General features: G+C 39.4%; 1 protein-coding gene across 1 annotated transcript; it reads left to right on the top strand.

Moving 5' to 3' along the window:
* Nucleotides 1-9,250: 9,250 nt before the first annotated feature.
* Nucleotides 9,251-10,778, top strand: LOC143749658 (uncharacterized). Its single transcript, XM_077242081.1, has 2 exons — nt 9,251-9,325; nt 9,474-10,778. Exons 1-2 carry the CDS (start codon nt 9,273-9,275, stop codon nt 10,441-10,443), a joined length of 1,023 nt encoding a protein of 340 aa, XP_077098196.1. The 5' UTR covers nt 9,251-9,272; the 3' UTR covers nt 10,444-10,778.
* The last annotated feature ends 7,269 nt before the right edge of the window (nt 10,779-18,047 follow it).

Genomic DNA, 18,047 nt, shown 5'->3' with positions numbered 1-18,047 from the left:
CGGACAATGATGGAGAGACTCAAGAAGAAATGACAACATGTAGAATGCAACAGGACGTTTCTGAATGGTTAGTGGATGCATTATGTTGCTGATGTGGAGTTAACTATCTTCAAGTCATTGATTAGCATATTCTGTTATGATAATCTATAAATCGCTTGTGTGGGAACTGTTGTAAGATGCCTACAGAGTGACTTGATATTGCATTTGTGTTGCATGTGAAAAGACGGACACAACAGTTTGAGCAGACTCACAAATGTGCTAGGTGCGCAGCAAGCTAACAGGCTTGATTAAAAGGACAGGAAAAATGATGCATTAGTGCACAAGCACTCGCTGAAAACCACTGACTACAGTAACTAAAACACAATCTTTTACTGCTGCTGTTATTAACTGCCTTTATATTTAGTGCTTCACTTTGTAAACACCGTTTTAACTTAACCTATATCTGCGGTAGCAATGTTTTAATCCATCACTTATGTTGCGATCGAACTGATAGTGCAACCTGATTCTCAAGACAAAACACAGACATCACAAGTCTCCCGAAGTTCCGGGAGTCTCCCGCATGTTGATAACAGCTCCCCAATGCCCGCAAATTAGTTCAAACTCCCGGAATCTAGAGCGTGTGCGCACGGCAGAGCGGCGGAGGGAGAGAAACCTTGCGTGTGTGCCTCATGAAGCGCGTGTAAGACAGAGAGCATCCTGATTGGCCTGTTTCAACCAATCACCAGTACACGCTCCCTGTGACGTAAGCAGACCAACTAATCGATAATGACATTCGTTGACTACGATTTTCATAATCGATTATTATCGATTAGTTGATGCAGTCCTAATGTTCACACAGGAAAACAAATGAAAAAGAGTGCTGGTTGTTCTCTTGATATCGACAACGACGGAATACAACAGCTTGGGCGAAGGTATAATGTGTGTATTAAATTGTATGAAATAATCCCGAAAAAAGTACAAACACAGAAGGGATGCCAAGTTCAGCGACTGAAATTACTAGCCGTTGGTCTGCTAACTGTCAGCTAGTGACATCAGCAGCAATCCACCTTTCACTCAAGTGGCCACGCCCTTAATTATGCACAACTTTAAGGCTTAATATTATTTAAACGAATGAGTCATAAAATAAATTTTAAAAAATCACCCCCTCACAGTTATAATGAAGGGCAAAATTAGCTTTATAGACCAAAACCACTTTTTGCACCAGGCTGTAAACACGTTTTTCTGCTGTTAGGCTAAGTTGGGCATTTTAACATGGAAGGTATATGGGTATATATATTGTCTTTTACATCCTCCTCTAGCGGCCAGTCGATGAATTGCAGTTTACGTCACTTCCGTGTTGGTTTCAAGCAGTGGCGGCTCCAGAGATTTTCTGTTGCAGGTGCTATGGGGATGCTTAACACTTAATAGACGGCGCTCCGATCGGTTTTGTTGACGGACGGGGGCTTGTCTCTCGCTCTCTCTGTCTTGCGCGCGATACACGGTTTGGAGCTCGCGAGCTCTAGATGCCGGGAGATTTGAACTAATTTGCGTCCATCAGGGAGCGGCTATCAATATAAGGGAGGCTTGGGATGTCTGCAAACGTTCGCCGGGCGCTGCGTCCATTTGCCAAAGAAGATCGCCTGTTTGGGCCTCATGTTATTTTAGACCAAATATATATTTTTAAATTATTATTATAAAAATTACAGACATTTCTTGGGGGTGCTGGGCGGGTGCTATGCCTATTATAGGGGGAGCTACGGCACCACCTAGCTCCCCCTTGGCGCCGCCACTGGTTTCAAGCAAGAGACACAAAGGTTGCCGCTTGGATTAAAACCATGTTTTTGCTCCAGACTCACTTTATAACGCAAGTCGAGTCTTTTAAATAACTTTCTGTGATCTGATGTGGCTTCAGATCAGTCAGCTTTGATATATTTAAATCTGCATATTAAATGCATCCTAAATTTGATCAATAAATTAAATTAGAATAATAAGACACTATAGGGCTGATCAAATTAAATAATTTACACTGAAAAATGTCAACTGCATTAAATATTTTTAATATACAAATAAGAAACGTTGGAAAAAAATGATACTTTTAAACATAACCCTAAACTGCCAGTAGGTGGCGGCAGACGTCGGTTTTAATGAGCGAGTCAATGACTGATTCATTCAAACCAATTGTTCAAACGACTGATTCATTCAAGAAAGATGTATTAGTTTATGAATGGATCATTTAATCTTTGACTCAACCGATTCATTCAAAACGCTGAATCATTCAGTAATGAAAACACGGTTAAGTGTTGCTCTGATATGCGTTATGGTTCTGCTGTGATCTTTGTTTGATATGCTTGAAATAAAAACGTCTTATAAAAAAGTAATTAAGTTTTAATGTAAAAAGAAAGTTTCCTAAAAATGTAGAAAATAGTTCTTTTTGTAAACAAAATAAATCATTGTAAATATTACCATCTTAAAAGTAAAATATAACGTGTATAAAACAAAAAAAACTAATCCTTTTCATATTGTGTATAGCATTTGTAAATGCTTGTGTTATCGAAACCTGCTTTGTGGAGTGGAGGCACTTGTTGCTGGGCGTTTGTCAGTCTCTCTCTTTTTTCGCGTGTTTCTTTGGTACAAGCGGCTCCTGTTGCTGAGTTGACTCAGTGTTTGAGTTCCCTTTCACACAGAGAGTCCGGAAAATACACGGATAAAGTTGTCCGGGATTTGACCCGGGTTCGTTTGACTTTGGTTCATTCACACTGCCAGTGATTTTCCGGAATCAAGAGAGTGCGTTCACACAGACACACACAACCCGCAAAGACACGTTACATGTCCCAGCGGCGTCTATAGTTTGCTTATGAGCTGCGATTTCTCTCGAGAAACCACGCTTGTCTGTTTTTTTTCTCTGATTCGATCATAAACTAGCGCATTACGAACCGTTTCACGCTGGCGAACGATCCCGGCTTAGCGCCATCATTACAACACGGCATTGATTATGGCTTTTGTTCACACAGCGCGCGTTCCGGGACTGAACACGGCAATGTTACTAGATCCCCAACCTGGCATCAACCCCGGGTCGTGTTTGCGTTCACACAGAAGGTGTTTGTTCTGGCAATTTCCCGGGATCAACCCGCTGTGTGAAAGGGGCTGATGTTGCTTCAATGTCGCAGACTGGAACGGGCGGAGTCACATGAATACACACGAGGTAATATGTTTTAAGGGGAAAGTACATTAACACACAGTGGGCGGAAATATTAATAGGATTAAAAAAACCAAAATAACCGACATGGTAAAATTATGTCAGTTATAGGCTCTGAATTTCGGTTTCGATTATTTTTCGATTAATCATCCAGCCCTAATGGAAGCACTCACTTGGTTTTTCATTTTCATAACTTCTGACACAGATTAAGATATTACTGTCACCATATGATTTCAGAGTAAAATATTGAAGTTGAACATTTTGTTGCCAATTAGTAAATGATGTGTGTTGGTCTGCCTGACCCCTCTTTGTTTGGAATAATTTAATGTTGCTCTGCCTTATTTGGGAAAGTTGGCCTACAGTAGCCTTAAGACATCTCATTTTCTAAATACAATTAAATAAACACATTTCTACAAATGGTGCAAACTCTGCTAGATTATAGATAAAAGATTCCCATTCCCCTGCCATTCTGTGATCGGCAGTGATCGGTAATCGGCAGATCATGATTTTGGTGATCGGTAATCGGTGATCGGCCCCAAAAATGCTGATCGGAGCATCTCTAATTACTAGTGTTGTGAAATTAATTGATGCATAATAATCGTTAAATCGTGATTATTTCTCGGACAATAATTGTACTTACAAAATCTGTAATCGTTGCATCCCTACTCACCACTGCACATTTTGTATGTCTCCCTCATCAGACACACCTAATTCAAGTCTTGCAGTCTGTACTAATGAGGTGATAAGTTGAATCAGGTGTGTTAGGTGAGGGAGACATGCAAAATGTGCAGTGGCGGGGGTCCCTAGGACAGGTTTGAGAACCACTGCTCTATATAATATATATAATACATTACATTATATGAACCCTAACCAGATTATTTGAGTAAGAATATGTTAAAAATCAATAAAATTGTTTTACGAAAAGACAATACTGTTATTTCTCACAATATAACACGTGTAAAACATCAATAACACAAAAACCAATACTAATGAATGATACATTTTCATCAACCACGACAGTTAACAGTTACAATTTTGTATGTAAAGAAAATAACAAGGATCATAAAACCTTTAAAAATTAAAGAGCGACCCAAACAATATTGTTTACTGTCAAACTCTATCCATAATTATCTATATTACAATTTATGTAACGTTATATATTTAAAATGTCTCCCCCTCACAGATCTCAAACTTTGACTTTTGACTTGACATTCGGTTGTTCAAGACATCGAAACGAACACACAAAATCACTGAGGTTTGAATGAACTCAACATATTCTCCTCACATGTTCGCTGCAGCAGCAACACTAAATGTTTATTTCAGTAGGAAGACGCCAGAAAGATGCACAAGTATCGCTGTGCCCGATGAAAAAAAACCGAGAAAGGAGCCTGTCGCTTAAACAAACTGTGTAAAGTGTCCCATGAACTGCTCGACTCACCTCAGAAGACTCGACTGAACTGATGAGGCTGACTGACCATAGATATCATATAGAGACTAGATGCCCTATTGGCCGCTGAGCACCGAGAAATACGGCCGCCATCTTGAACCGGTCATACTCCTAGTTTCCTTGCGTGGCAGCAGATAAGATGCCAGAGCATTGTGGAGCATTTTCCTGTTCTAATCGCCGGACCATCGAAAATAGGGCTTTTCACAAGTAAGTCTTAACATTACTGTACTATTGGTTGTATTTTGTGAATAGAATATTACCAGATAATCGAGAAAGAGCAAGGATATTTGCTATTACTGGACTGAAATCGTTGTGAAATGCTGTTTAACTTAACGTTACTACATCAGCCGGTGTTCACCCGGCATGGAGAGGTGGGGTAACGTTAACTGTTAAAGTAATAATTACAAGAGCTTCTAGGTTATCAGATAAGCATTCAACTGCCCTGTTGTATAGGTTATTTGTGTTTGCGCACATGATATCAGGAAGCAATGTAATAAACGCATGACAGCGATGCGCAAATTGAGTTACCCCTCCAAATTCTAGTGTTACGTTAACGTATATCTTATCACACGCGATTTGGCTATTGATATTATGGTAAAATTACATTATTAACTTACTCCATCTACCCTTGTAAAGTTAATCCGAATAGGGCTTTAGTCTCGACATTTCCCCTCCCATATCCACATACAATAAAAAAGGTATAGGCTTAATGTTGTCCGAATTAAATTTTAAAAAATTACTGATGCAAACACGTTGAAAAGCTTCTTCTCAATTTTTATTACAGGTGGCTGCGTTCTGTGTGTGAAAGTGTGTGTGTGAGAGAGAGAGAGAGAGAAAGAGAGAAAGAGAGAGAGAGAGAGAGAGAGAGAGAGAGAGTGAGTGAGAGTGTGTGTGTCTGTTCGTGTTTGTTTCTGTTCGTGTGTATGTGCGTGTCACAAATCATAAATTGTTTCTTCAACTTATTAAAATATCTTACTTTACTGCAACTACCTGGTTCTGCTTCTTTATTATATTTATAGTGTGTGATTTATAAAATACATTATATCCTTCATCACACATGTGTCTGGTCACTTTATATCTTATATCAGAATATTATATTACTGTTAAGCCTACTATGGATATTAAAATACGCCGAACCATGTGTCCTGTATCATAGCTACATGAATGACCTTTGCAGCAAAAAAAAACGCGTGAAAATCAGTTCGGTATTCTGTGAGATATGATTAATTTAATGCACTGACAGCTCATTTCACCTGCCATTCAGATTACACTGAGCGGAGCGGATGACCGGTTTAAGATGGCCGCTCCAATTCTCGTCCGTGCCAATAGGCAGTAGCGGTCGATAGGGCGTCTATCTATATGATGTCTATGTGACTGACTACTAACGTTACTTCTTCTTGTTGTTTTGTGTTTTTTGGCAGTTGGCTATCCAGCTTGAGGTGCATTTGCGACACCTACTGGGATGGAGTGTGAAGCCTCGATGAACGAAAGGAATAATTAAATAAGAAAAAAAATCTTAAATATTTCAGAAGACTATCATACACGCTTAACTGTTTCTGTGTATTCTGAAATATATTCTAAACTGTAATGACATTGATTTCCAAATCTCTTAATTTTTCAACAAGCTGATTTCTCTCTCTTTTATATCCCTCACAGTGTAAAATCAAATGTTCAACAGTTTCTGATTTTCCAGCAATCTGTCTCACATTTTCCCACAATATGCAGTGAATAATGAGGGTTGGCCTGTCCAAAGGAGCCTGGTCATAACATTTCTCTTCTGTTTGCTTCTTTTTAGGTTGAATGATGAATAGGTGTAGGCTACTTCATCATCTGCTTGAGCACTGGCAACTTCTTGCTTCTTTAATGAGTATTAATTTGTAACTTGTTTTATTTTATTTATTTTTATTCACACAAAATCCTTATGGTTTCTGTTAGAAATTAATATCCATATGTGAGAAAAGGAAAAGAATACGAGTCAATATCATTTATAAAGTGTCCTCATCAGAATCCCTCAGTCATCATGAACATAATGCAAAATAATGAAATTCTGAGGTTTTATTATAAATGGCCAAACACTTACACACATACAACTTGTATGATACAGGTACAATGGTAAGTCTCTTGAAATGTGTTTTTCTGATTTTATTCTTTGATTGGATGTATGTGATTTTGGCATGTCCCACACGCTACTCGGCTAACTTCAGTGAGTGTAAAAAGTTATAAAAGATTGCCACCACAATTACAACATTTTAACACAGCATTTTGTTCACATTTGCCATACTCATGCTCTCCTCCACATTTTGTACATCAAAGTTTTCTTCGACATTGGCTAGCAGCATGACCATACCATTGACACTTAAAACATCTTAATGGTGAAGCCTCGATGAACGAAAGGAATAATTAAATAAGAAAAAAAAGACTAATCCTTCTAATCAAATCTGTATCTCTTAAATATTTCAAAAGACTATAATACGCCCTTCACTGTTTCTGTGCATTCTGAAATATATTCTAAACTGTAATGACATTGATTTCCAAATCTCTTAACTTTTCAACAAGCTGATTTCTTTCTCTTTTATATCCCTCACAGTGTAAAAACAAATGTTCAACGGTCTCTGATTTCCCACAGTAATTGCAGCAATCTGTCTACCATTTTCCCATAATATGCAGTGAATAATGAAGTTTAATAATGTGTCCTATATACAGAGCTTGTTCATAACAGTATCTTCAGGTTCCTTCACTGCCATATTTTCGTTGTGAATTTACAATAAATAATTGGATAAATTGTGCATGACTTTCACAGTAAGGATTACAGCAATATACTGTGAAATATACTCACAGCAATTTAATGTAATTTTATATCTGTGATATTATAATGCATTGTTGTAAAAGCACAACTGTATACTGTAACTTCACAGCTTCAATGACAAAGCAATTACTGTGATATTACAGTACATTACTGGGGAATTACAATATTTTTTTCAGTGTTTACTGTGAAAGTAATGTACAAGTTGACAATAATTGTCATGCTAAAATTGTCCAGTAACTTACTTTAAAAAGTAATGCAGATGAAGCGATCATTTACTGTGAATTTACAATCACTGTACAATTAACCCCCTCCCCCCAACAAACAACTCTGAGGTAAGGTCAATGTTAGCCCTATGGCATATTTGTTAACAAATAAATATTTTTCAATGTACAGCAGATGCCAAGAACTTCAAGAGTTCAAGAAATTCAACTTTCTAGTCATAAAAGCCATCTTAAAATGCAGAAAATGCAGAGAAATTGTGCAAAATTGCAATTAAACTACCTGTCTCACAATTCAACTATTCAACTAGCTGTGTCACAATAACAGTAATGGACAGGATGGGAATGAGGCCTTCATGGAAAGATAAGAGAGCAAGGGAGAGAGCGATGAAGGAATGTCGTGAAGGGGTCAGGCGCTCCTCTCAGTCTCAAACATTATAATGAGTCCAAACGCAACAGCATTGTGTAAAAATCGTGTAGTGCAAAGTTGTCTTGAAAAATTACAAAAAGAACAAGGCTACTCAAAACTGAGCCTGACAACTACCACTGCAAAAAAAAAAACTATGATGCACACTCAAAGTCAATAAGTTTCCTCAAAAGGGTGCTCACATGAGGGTTCATTGTTGTCCGCTTCTTGGTCTTTGAGTCTCTTTCAGGATTGATGCCCAGGAAGCACCTGTTAATAAGCAAAGATAGTTTCAGTTTTAAATAGACTTACAGTATGCATTGCAGACAGCATTTATCAAGGTTTGCTTTTTGCTGGGCTTTTTCCCCACATCGAACCCTAATAGATTTATAATCCAAACGTGTTAGATCTTACTCTCACCATAATTTTTTTTAGCCATTTTTAGCCAAGGTGCCTCAGGTTAGGTTTGCCTGAGGCAAAGTGGTTGACTTTCTACCATGAGAGGCCATATCAACGTGCGCCGCAACTGAAATGCATCTTCACGCAATAGCCTCTATGCACGATCGCTTCCGGGTTTTGTCTCAGCCCGCTCACTCACATCCGGTGCTGCGCTGTAAGCCGTGTTTACATTCTGTGGAGATAATGGCAAACTACACTCGCTGTTTGCAAGAACTGCCTAAGGTTAACGTGAACGATGTTAACATCATTGTGAGGCAGTTTGCTGTCACACCTAAGAGCAAGAAAGAGAAGGGATTTAAATTATATATTTCAAGCTACATTGACAACTTTGAGGGTGAGTAATGTTATTCTCTCATATCATGCAAAATTCGACTAACGTTAGCGAATCGGTCTCTAAAATCGTTGTCTCCGTTTCTGACAAGTTCATACCGGTCTTTGTATTATTTTATCTATTATTTGGATTATTTGATATTAGTTAAACGTATAGTTTTACGTAAATTTGAAAATTGTTTGTTTGTGCGATGTAACTGTTACATACAAATTGTGCAATATGATTGTTACTGACTATGAGTAATTTCTCAGTTTCCAGTAAAGATCAGTTCTCAGGAGAGATCAGCGTGAGGGCGACATGTTTCAGGTCGATGAGGAAGTCAGAGAAGCCCCATAGATTAAGAGTAGGAGGACATAAAAGACAGCTGATCTCTAAATGAGATTATTATTATTATATTTTCTAGGGAGTCAAGCCAGGTCCTGTCCATAAAATGGTGGTTCTGTCTGCAAGACCCAAAGAGAGGAAGCTTGCTGAGGGTTTAAGGTACAACGCAAACATTTCATACTAAAGATGAATGTAGTTTAAAATGAAAAATATGAAAGATTAGACAGACTAAAAACTAGAAAAAGTGCTTTTTGTTTAATACTTTCAATACTTTAATACAAGTTTAATACTTTTCTTTTCATTTCAGGAGTACCCTTTACAAGGGTGTCACCGGTGAGCTGCCTGACCTCTCAGTCCTCCAAGAAGCAGAGGCATATAAGGACTACGCCAGTGCTGTAGCTCCTCCAGTCACTACTATCAGGATGTCACATGAGGATTCTTTGGTGGATTCTGCCTTTGGTAAAGTTCAGTATGGAAGTGTGCTGTCATACCAGCAGCCAGCAGCAACAACATGCAACATCACTCACCATCAAGATGCCCCACCACCGCCACCTCTGCCACTAGTTGGTTACAGCCTTGACGCATCTGTTTGCTTGTTTGTCCATAGCGAACATGGACAAGCACACATGACGTCACTGGCAGTAACTTTGGATATGGCTCATAAAATAGAGCATGCCACCAAAGAACAGAGTGCATCACTTGCTTGGCACTCGGTCCGAAAACCCCGGGTAACAGCGTCACGTTTTAGGGAGGTTTGTCATGTGCGTGGACAGAGCTCGGCTGAACACCTGGCTGAAAGAATTTATAAGGGAACTCGCCAGACAGCAGACATGAAGAGAGGGCTTGAAATGGAATCTGCTGCAGTTGAGAAAAACTGTCTGCTGCGAGAAGTAAACTACCACACTTGTGGATTCTTAATTCACCCCGATGCACCTTGGCTGGGGGCCTCTCCTGATGGGATTATTTTTGACCCTAAAGAGCACCATGTTTTTGGACTTTTGGAGATAAAATGTCCCAATGTCAAAAGTTACGTGGACTGTCCTTACCTTAAATTTCACAATGGCACACCAGAACTGAAACAACAGCATGCATACTTTTGGCAAGTTCAAGGACAAATGCTGATCTCAGGATTGGACTGGTGTGATTTTGTCGTTTATGCACAGGATGACATGATGATCCAGCGCATTTACAAAGACATCAAAATGTTTCAGATCATTCGAGAGAAAGCTGACCATTTCTTTCTTTACTTTTACCTGCCAAGATGCTTACAGATGTAAAAAGACAAATAATCATTTAATATTGTATCAAAGTTTTTTTTTATTTACTCAACATCACTGTAGATAATGTTAAACACTGTATCAAAGTTATTTATATTTACATGTTTACATTCTTGCAGTGCAACTGTACAAAGTTATTTATATTTACATGTTTACATTCTTGCAGTGCAACTGTACAAAGTTATTTATAAATTTACATGTTCACATTCCTGCTGTGCAACTGTATCAAGTTATTTATATTTACATGTTTACATTCCTGCAGTGCAAGTGTTCAAGTTATTTATATACACGTTTAAATTATTTATATTTGAACAAAAATAAATCCAAATTCATCAATCCCCAAACAAAGTTATCTTGTCTTTAATCCTTTGTCCATGCTTTTACTAAGGGGCCATTCTGGTAATTTACAAGGAGGCAAGCAACAGTGTACAGCTGGTTGATGCTCCCTGTGATGGAAAGAGGGATGACTGTGTCGAACAGCTTGTGTTCCTTCACCCTGCGGATGAGACGCTCGACGTGGACCCTCAGCCGAGCAATGGACTGTGTTTTCTTTACCTCATCAGCCGTCAGCGGTTTCCTTTTTGACAGGAAAGCAGGTCTGTAGACTTTACATGGCACACAGTCATCAACAAGAAAACCTTTGTCGACCATTGTTGCCATTCCAGGTTTCAACAGAGACACAATTCCAGACTGCTTAAAAAGCTCCTTGTCACTGACAGATCCTGCATACAGGGATGACACAAAGGTGACCACACCATGTGGTGCCATGCCGATTAACCCCTTAAAGGTGCAGTGGGATTTGTAATTGGAGAAGACTTCACTTTGAAGCAGGAGAGAGGATGGAGTTTGGCAACGCAGTTCCGTGCAGTCGATCACCACTTGTGTGTCTGGGTAGTCCTGGAACTCATTGGGTAGATGAGCCTTGACTTCCTCCTCAGACATCCATATGCGGACAGAGCCAAGAATGGTATACAAAAAATTGGCCAAGGTTGTAATAATTCGGCTAACTGTAGACTGATGAATGTTGAATCTGTGGGACAGATCCCGCTGTGTTTGGCCAACTGAGAGGTGGGTCATGAAGAGGAAGAACTCATCAATGGGCTGCAGGGACTGACCCTATAAAAATAACAAGGTTTGCAATTATGTACATATAATGTGTAGGCTAGGCTTTCACTGAAAATGTAAAATTAGGTTTTGTTTTTCTATTTTTTATTTACCCATGCACTGCCTCTTGTTTCAGCTTCACTCCTCATTGTAGTTGCTCTTGCTCTGGTCACACGAATCATTTTGTGGGATGCAGGTTCAATGAGTTTCCAGAAAGTCATTAAATGCCTGTAAGTCATGAACCTAAATGAGATGTAAGACATGTTTATTTACACATATACACACACATATATATATACACTCACACACACTCACACACACACATATACATACACACACACACACATATATATAAATACACACACACACACACACATATAAATAAACATACACACACGCACGCACACATACATAAATAAATACACACATACACACACACACACACACACACACACACACACACACACACACACACACATATATATAAATACACACACACACACACATAAATAAACATAGGCTACACACACGCACACACACATACATAAATAAATACATATACACACACGCACGCACGCACACATACATACATAAATAAATACATATACACACACATACAAATATTTTAAAAACGTACCTAGTGTAGAACCTTATATCATCGTCCGAAGCAGCAAATCGACCCAAACTAAATCGTTGACCGACTGACAACTCCTCCACCTGTCTCATTAGTCGGTCCACCTTTTTATGGAGATCTTCGGTCTGGTCCAGTGCATTATCAACTGCCGCGGGTTCTGGAACTGCACAATAATCATGCTCCAGATAATGGGCATCCATTCGCACAGGAACCTCATCCACTTGAGTGTCCCACTCCCGTCTTTGCCATACCCCGGTGCGTCTTGGTTCAACCACGGAGTAGCCGTTCCACTGGAATAAGGTTGGTGCAGCTCCCTTTTGCAGCAAGCGACGCCCTTTAGGGGTCGAGGGCTCAATCAAATCATCACTTTTAAAGTGACGACTGCAGACCCTTGTATGAGATGTGATGTTAAATCTCTCACGTCGAATGTTGTTAATCCACTTTCTGCGTGTTTCTTCGTCCAAAGGAAAAGTGTGGAAACTCAGTATAGAGTTAAACTTTGAGGAGGCCTCACACAACGGGACACAACAATGTTCAGCCGAACTACTGTCTTCCCGACGTTGATATTTAAATTTTCTGGAAGCCATCACTAAAACGTGTAACTATATAATACTATATATAATACTTAAATTATAAATCGCTGTGTGAATTTTATTAAGGTTTTGCCGCTAGTACACTTCGCTATAGAACGCTCTATGCGGAAGTAAAGACGCTGGCTGAGATTCTACCGAAAAATCCGTCAGCAGCGTTCGTGCATAGAGCCTATTGGCCAGTTGGTAAATTAAAACCAAACCTTGTTGAAATTATGACAAACACATCCTTTTCAATTAAGGGCCTGAGAGCATTTTGTTCTGCTTTTAAAGAAAATTTCATCTACTTCATTCAATACATTCGCATTTCGCAATAGGCGTTTCGAAATCATCATCACATAGCCTGCCCCAAAACAAAATAAATAGCTGTGATTGGACCGGCAGGTATTTGTCAGCATAACATGTGTAGAAAACCAGACTGATCTGCAGAGCGAAATTGAACGAGTTCACGAGATCAGGATGGTCTCACTAGGCTAAGCCTCAGGTACCAAGTTTGTCAGCATTTTAGACCGAAAGAAAGTCATTGAGTTGGAAGCCTGTACTATAATGTGTATTAGAAGATTAAATGTGATCTTTATAAAATACCTTTGAATGAACTCCAGCGTCGACGATACAGCGGCAGGATCCTCAAAGTTGAAGACGTAATAGCTGCTGAAGAAAGCAGCTACTCCGTGTAAAAAGAAAGGGTGTGGGCCCATCACGACATGTCCCTCGATGTATATAAGCCATCCGGAGGGCTTCATCATGTCACCTGAAATTAACAGATACAACATTATGTGTTATGAGCACTTTGCGATCTGCTTAAGATACAAAGGGCTATACAAATGTAATTCTTATTATAATTATAATTCTTATTATTTATTGTGGTCATGTAGATTTCTAGAATGAAAACAAAATAATGAGTTAGAAATGTAGATACTAGATCCGGCAACGGCTCTGTAGCAATAGACTTGTCTAGAACAAGGTCATCTAAAACTGAATCCTCTGCACACCTATGTTTTCTGGAAATATGTGAAGCAAAAGTCACAACCTCTAAATGGACATCTAGTTACCATTCCTCCCCTTATGTGCGTCTTGAAATGCTTAATAAGAGAGGCCAAAGTGTCACACTTAAATGCACAAGCCTCAAGCAGACATTTCAAGGGTGTGTCAGGTGGTAGAGCTGATGTGTCAGGTGGTAGAGCTGATGTGTCAGTTGGTAGAGTTGATAGGCTTGTTTGAGATGAGCAAAATCTGCGCAGAACCGATCACCGGTGATCAGCGCGCAATGCATGCCGGTTAGAAATGTGTCCGAGTGCGGTCCGCCTTGCTCTGATGCCATGCTGACGTGTGTCAAAAAGCTCTCGCGAGCGCAAGGCGCACGTGTCGGATTCTGCAGTCGCGCGCAGTTGCTCTCCACCGACTGCGCTGATCAAAAGCATGATGGGAAACGACTTGCTGATGACACAGCTTAATGTCGATTGGTTTAAACAACCGTGATGTATTGTTCTCTTTTAAAATGTTTGATTTTAAAACTCGGATATCATGTTTTATGTGTATATGTTATGTGTGAATATTCCCAAACTCTCGGACAGTGCGATCTCTATGCTGCCCTACAAAGGCAAAAGCAGTAACTGACCAGAGTGTCAAACTGAGAAAAATGACTTTAAATTTTTTTGTTTTGTCCACACAAATGTATTATAGGTAGAGCAATGAAAATCTGGTGACTTGTTGTCCAGATGAAGAAATGTGTGTATATAAAAAATCTTGTGCTCAAAGTTGACCTTTGACCCTTATTTGTCAGATACTGTCCTCTGCCTTTGAATTATTTACTAAAAAATAAGGAGTCGTGCAAAGGCAAAAGGCAGTAACTGACATATAATCAATATTTGCTTACCACCATTTAGAAGATAATTAACTGATCACCTTCATTAAAGTCTAATGATCATGGCATTTGTTTTAGATGACACACAAATACTTAGACATGTCGTTGTTGCTATCCAGTGCTGGGAGTGCATTCAGTTGGAGTCAATGCGTAAACTAAAAAACTTCAATTTTGTGTGCAGCAAAACCAACAGATAGGTGACACAAGAGTGTACAGTGTGAATAAATACAAAAACTATCTCTGATAATTAAAAACAATCATTTATTTGAAAGAGAACGCAAATATATAAATTTATTAATGGATGGTTTGAAATTCATGTGTAGAGATAAAAACAACGTTAAACCAGCAAGGGATACGGACTATGTTCAAAACCTTTGAGGATTGTGGAAACATCGTAGATGACGTGTATTGCAATGGATTTGATGGAGTTACAAGAAAAGGTAGGTATTGATTGTTTACTGCCGCCGTGCAGTAATGTGTAGCATGATAGCTAGGCTGGGGCTAACATGTCAACATTGAATAGGCTACATTCCTGCAACGTCTGCACCTCTGGATTGTCGGCACAGAATCGATTGCTGAGTGATTTTTAATTATTTAAGTATTAGATGTCATGCTGTCTAGGTATCTGTTGACCATGTTTTGGTTGGTGTTGGTGTGCTGGCTATTAAGTAGACTAGTTAGCTTCTTCGTCAGTTGCTTGTCCTAGCAATTCTAAATTAACGTTAAGCATATGGCACTTTCATACTTCATCTAATGCATTATTTTATAAGATAATTTCTTACCTTGGTCTTCATGTCTTCTTTTCAACGCCAACTCCACCATCATTCTCCCTCGAGAGCAATTTGCCATTCTTACAGTAGTTCAACACTTGATAAAACAACCACTCAACACATTTGACAGCTCGTTTTTTATTTGGATATTTGTGTAGAAGTAAGTGATTTAGTGACAATTATGGACAGTAACTGAAGCGCGGCAAATTTTTATGGACAGTAAAACAAAGGCAGATCATCGTAACTGCAAGGTGGCACCGTAACATCTCTTTTATGAATGGCTTAACAAAGGCAGAGTACGTAACTGGACTTTTGCGTCGAAGATCAAAGCCAAAGAATGGTAACTGCAGTTACCGCTTTCTGCCATGGTTGCTTGTATGGTTTTGGGAGTTACTGTGAACACAACCCTCTATTTTTTCGAAAAAACAGTCAAATTGAGTATAGATATTTATCCACATGATAAAGGAGGTCTTTAATATCCCAAAAATGACATTAACTAATTTTTGACCAAAAATGCAGTTACTGCCTTTTGGCTTTGTAGGGCAGTATGGGTTATGCAATGTCATTTTATTATAAAAACAAAAAAACACATAGCCTATGTCTCTATTAAAGAAAAAATGATTGATAAACACTTATTTGGAATGGAATTAAATAATAAGTACTTTGGGTGTCTTGTTCATTATATTTATTTTCATATAAAAGCAACAGAACTTAAATTACATCCAGTTTATAAGCAACACTGTGCACGAGCGTGAATCCCGAAATGAGGAGGCTGACAATCTGGCTAAACAGGCATTAAGTCATTCACAAATTGACATTAAAGTGGCATTAAGTAAAACAGAATTTAAAGTGATAATAGCGAAACAAATACAGGAAATTTGGCAGAAGGAATGGACTGAAGGAACAAAAGGTAGACATTTTTATTGCATTCAAGAAAAAGTTGGTTCAGAGAGAAGAAGATTTGGAAACAGGAAAGAGGATGTATTGGTAACAAGAATGCGTATTGGACATTGTTTATTAAATCAAAGCTTACAAAGAATTGGTAAACATGAGAATGGAAATTGTGATAAATGTGGGTTAGCTGAAACTGTAGAACATGTGCTTATAGAATGCAAAGCTTATGAAAGAGAGCGGTTCCAGCTAAAACAAGCATTAAGAAATATAGGAATCAACGAGCTGACACTTCAGGTTCTTCTAGGAGAAGGTTATAAACAATCAAGAATTTATCATGAGTTATTTAAATATTTAAAGGAAACAGGATTATTTAATAGGATGTAAAAATCCCTTATGTGTAGTATGTTTTTTTTTTTTTAGATTCAAAAGAGAAGATTTAGTCTAAACTTCCCTCCCATCATTCGCTTCACACTCCATTTCAGTAGGTGGAGGGAATGCACCTTTTAAGTTGGTTTGCCAACCGCCATTAAATCCTAGAAGAAGAAGCGTGAATCCCGCGATATCCATCATTGATCTCGCAGGTGTCAGATCCACTGCGAGAAGCGAGAACTGTCCGGCTTGCCTGCGCTTTTTTCACTCCTCCTCTCACTGCAGCCGCCTACTCTCGACTATATTTCAGGCGAGGCAAGGCGCATCTCAAACAAGCCTGATGTCTCAGGTGGTAGAGCTGATGTGTCAGGTGGTAGAGTTGATGTGTCAGGTGGTAGAGCTGATGTGTCAGTTGGTAGAGCTGATGTGTCAGGTGGTAGAGCTGATGTGTCAGGTGGTAGAGCTGATGTGTCAGTTGGTAGAGTTGATGTGTCAGGTGGTAGAGTTGATGTGTCAGGTGGTAGAGCTGATGTGTCATGTGGTAGAGCTGATGTGTCAGGTGGTAGAGCTGATGTGTCAGGTGGTAGAGCTGATGTGTCAGGTGGCAGAGCTGATGTGTCAGTTGGTAGAGTTGATGTGTCAGGTGGTAGAGCTGATGTGTCAGGTGGTAGAGCTGAAGTGTCAGTTGGTAGAGTTGATGTGTCAGGTGGTAGAGCTGATGTGTCAGGTGGTAGAGCTGATGTGTCAGGTGGTAGAGTTGATGTGTCAGGTGGTAGTGTTGATGTGTCAGGTGGTAGAGTTGATGTGTCAGGTGGTAGAGCTGATGTGTCAGGTGGTAGAGCTGATGTGTCAGGTGGTGGAGCTCAGGTGTTAGAGCTGATGTGTCAGGTGGTAGAGCTGATGTGTCAGGTGGTGGAGCTCAGAGGCTTGTTCGACTTGAACCGGCGCTGCACAGACCGATCGGTTGATGACATCAAAGTACCGCGAGAGCGATTAGAGAGCAGACGGCTCCTTATGCTTTTGAATCGCTCTCGCGGTACTTTGATGTCATCAACCGATCGGTCTGCGCAGCGCCGGTTCAAGTCGAACAAGCCTCAGGTGTTAGAGCTGATGTGTCAGGTGGTAGAGCTGATGTGTCAGGTGGTAGAGCTGATGTGTCAGGTGGTGGAGCTCAGGTGTTAGAGCTGATGTGTCAGGTGGTAGAGCTGATGTGTCAGGTGGTAGAGCTGATTAGTCATTAGTCATTAGTCAGCTTTAATTCGATTCTTCACATGCTCTAGACATACAAGCAATCGAAATTACTTTTCCCTCCATCCCACGGTGAAGACAGAGAAAAAAAATGTAATTAAACATGTAGTTAAACCTAAACTACAGTTAAA

This window comes from Siphateles boraxobius, unplaced genomic scaffold, assembly GCF_051911475.1.
Source record: "Siphateles boraxobius isolate OS27281-9 unplaced genomic scaffold, OSU_SipBor_1 25, whole genome shotgun sequence".
Lineage (NCBI taxonomy): Eukaryota > Metazoa > Chordata > Actinopteri > Cypriniformes > Leuciscidae > Siphateles > Siphateles boraxobius.
The sequence above is the reverse complement of the archived record's forward strand: the minus strand, read 5'-3'. Positions and strand labels throughout refer to the sequence as shown.

What these genes read in the sequence shown, in the direction of transcription:
- LOC143749658 (XM_077242081.1), top strand. Translation starts at nt 9,273, where the DNA reads ATGGTGGTTCTGTCTGCAAGACCCAAAGAGAGGAAGCTTGCTGAGGGT. An exon ending in AAGCTTGCTGAGGGTTTAAG is followed by an intron (nt 9,326 to 9,473) that starts GTACAACGCAAA and finishes TTTTCATTTCAG; the next exon opens with GAGTACCCTTTACAAGGGTG.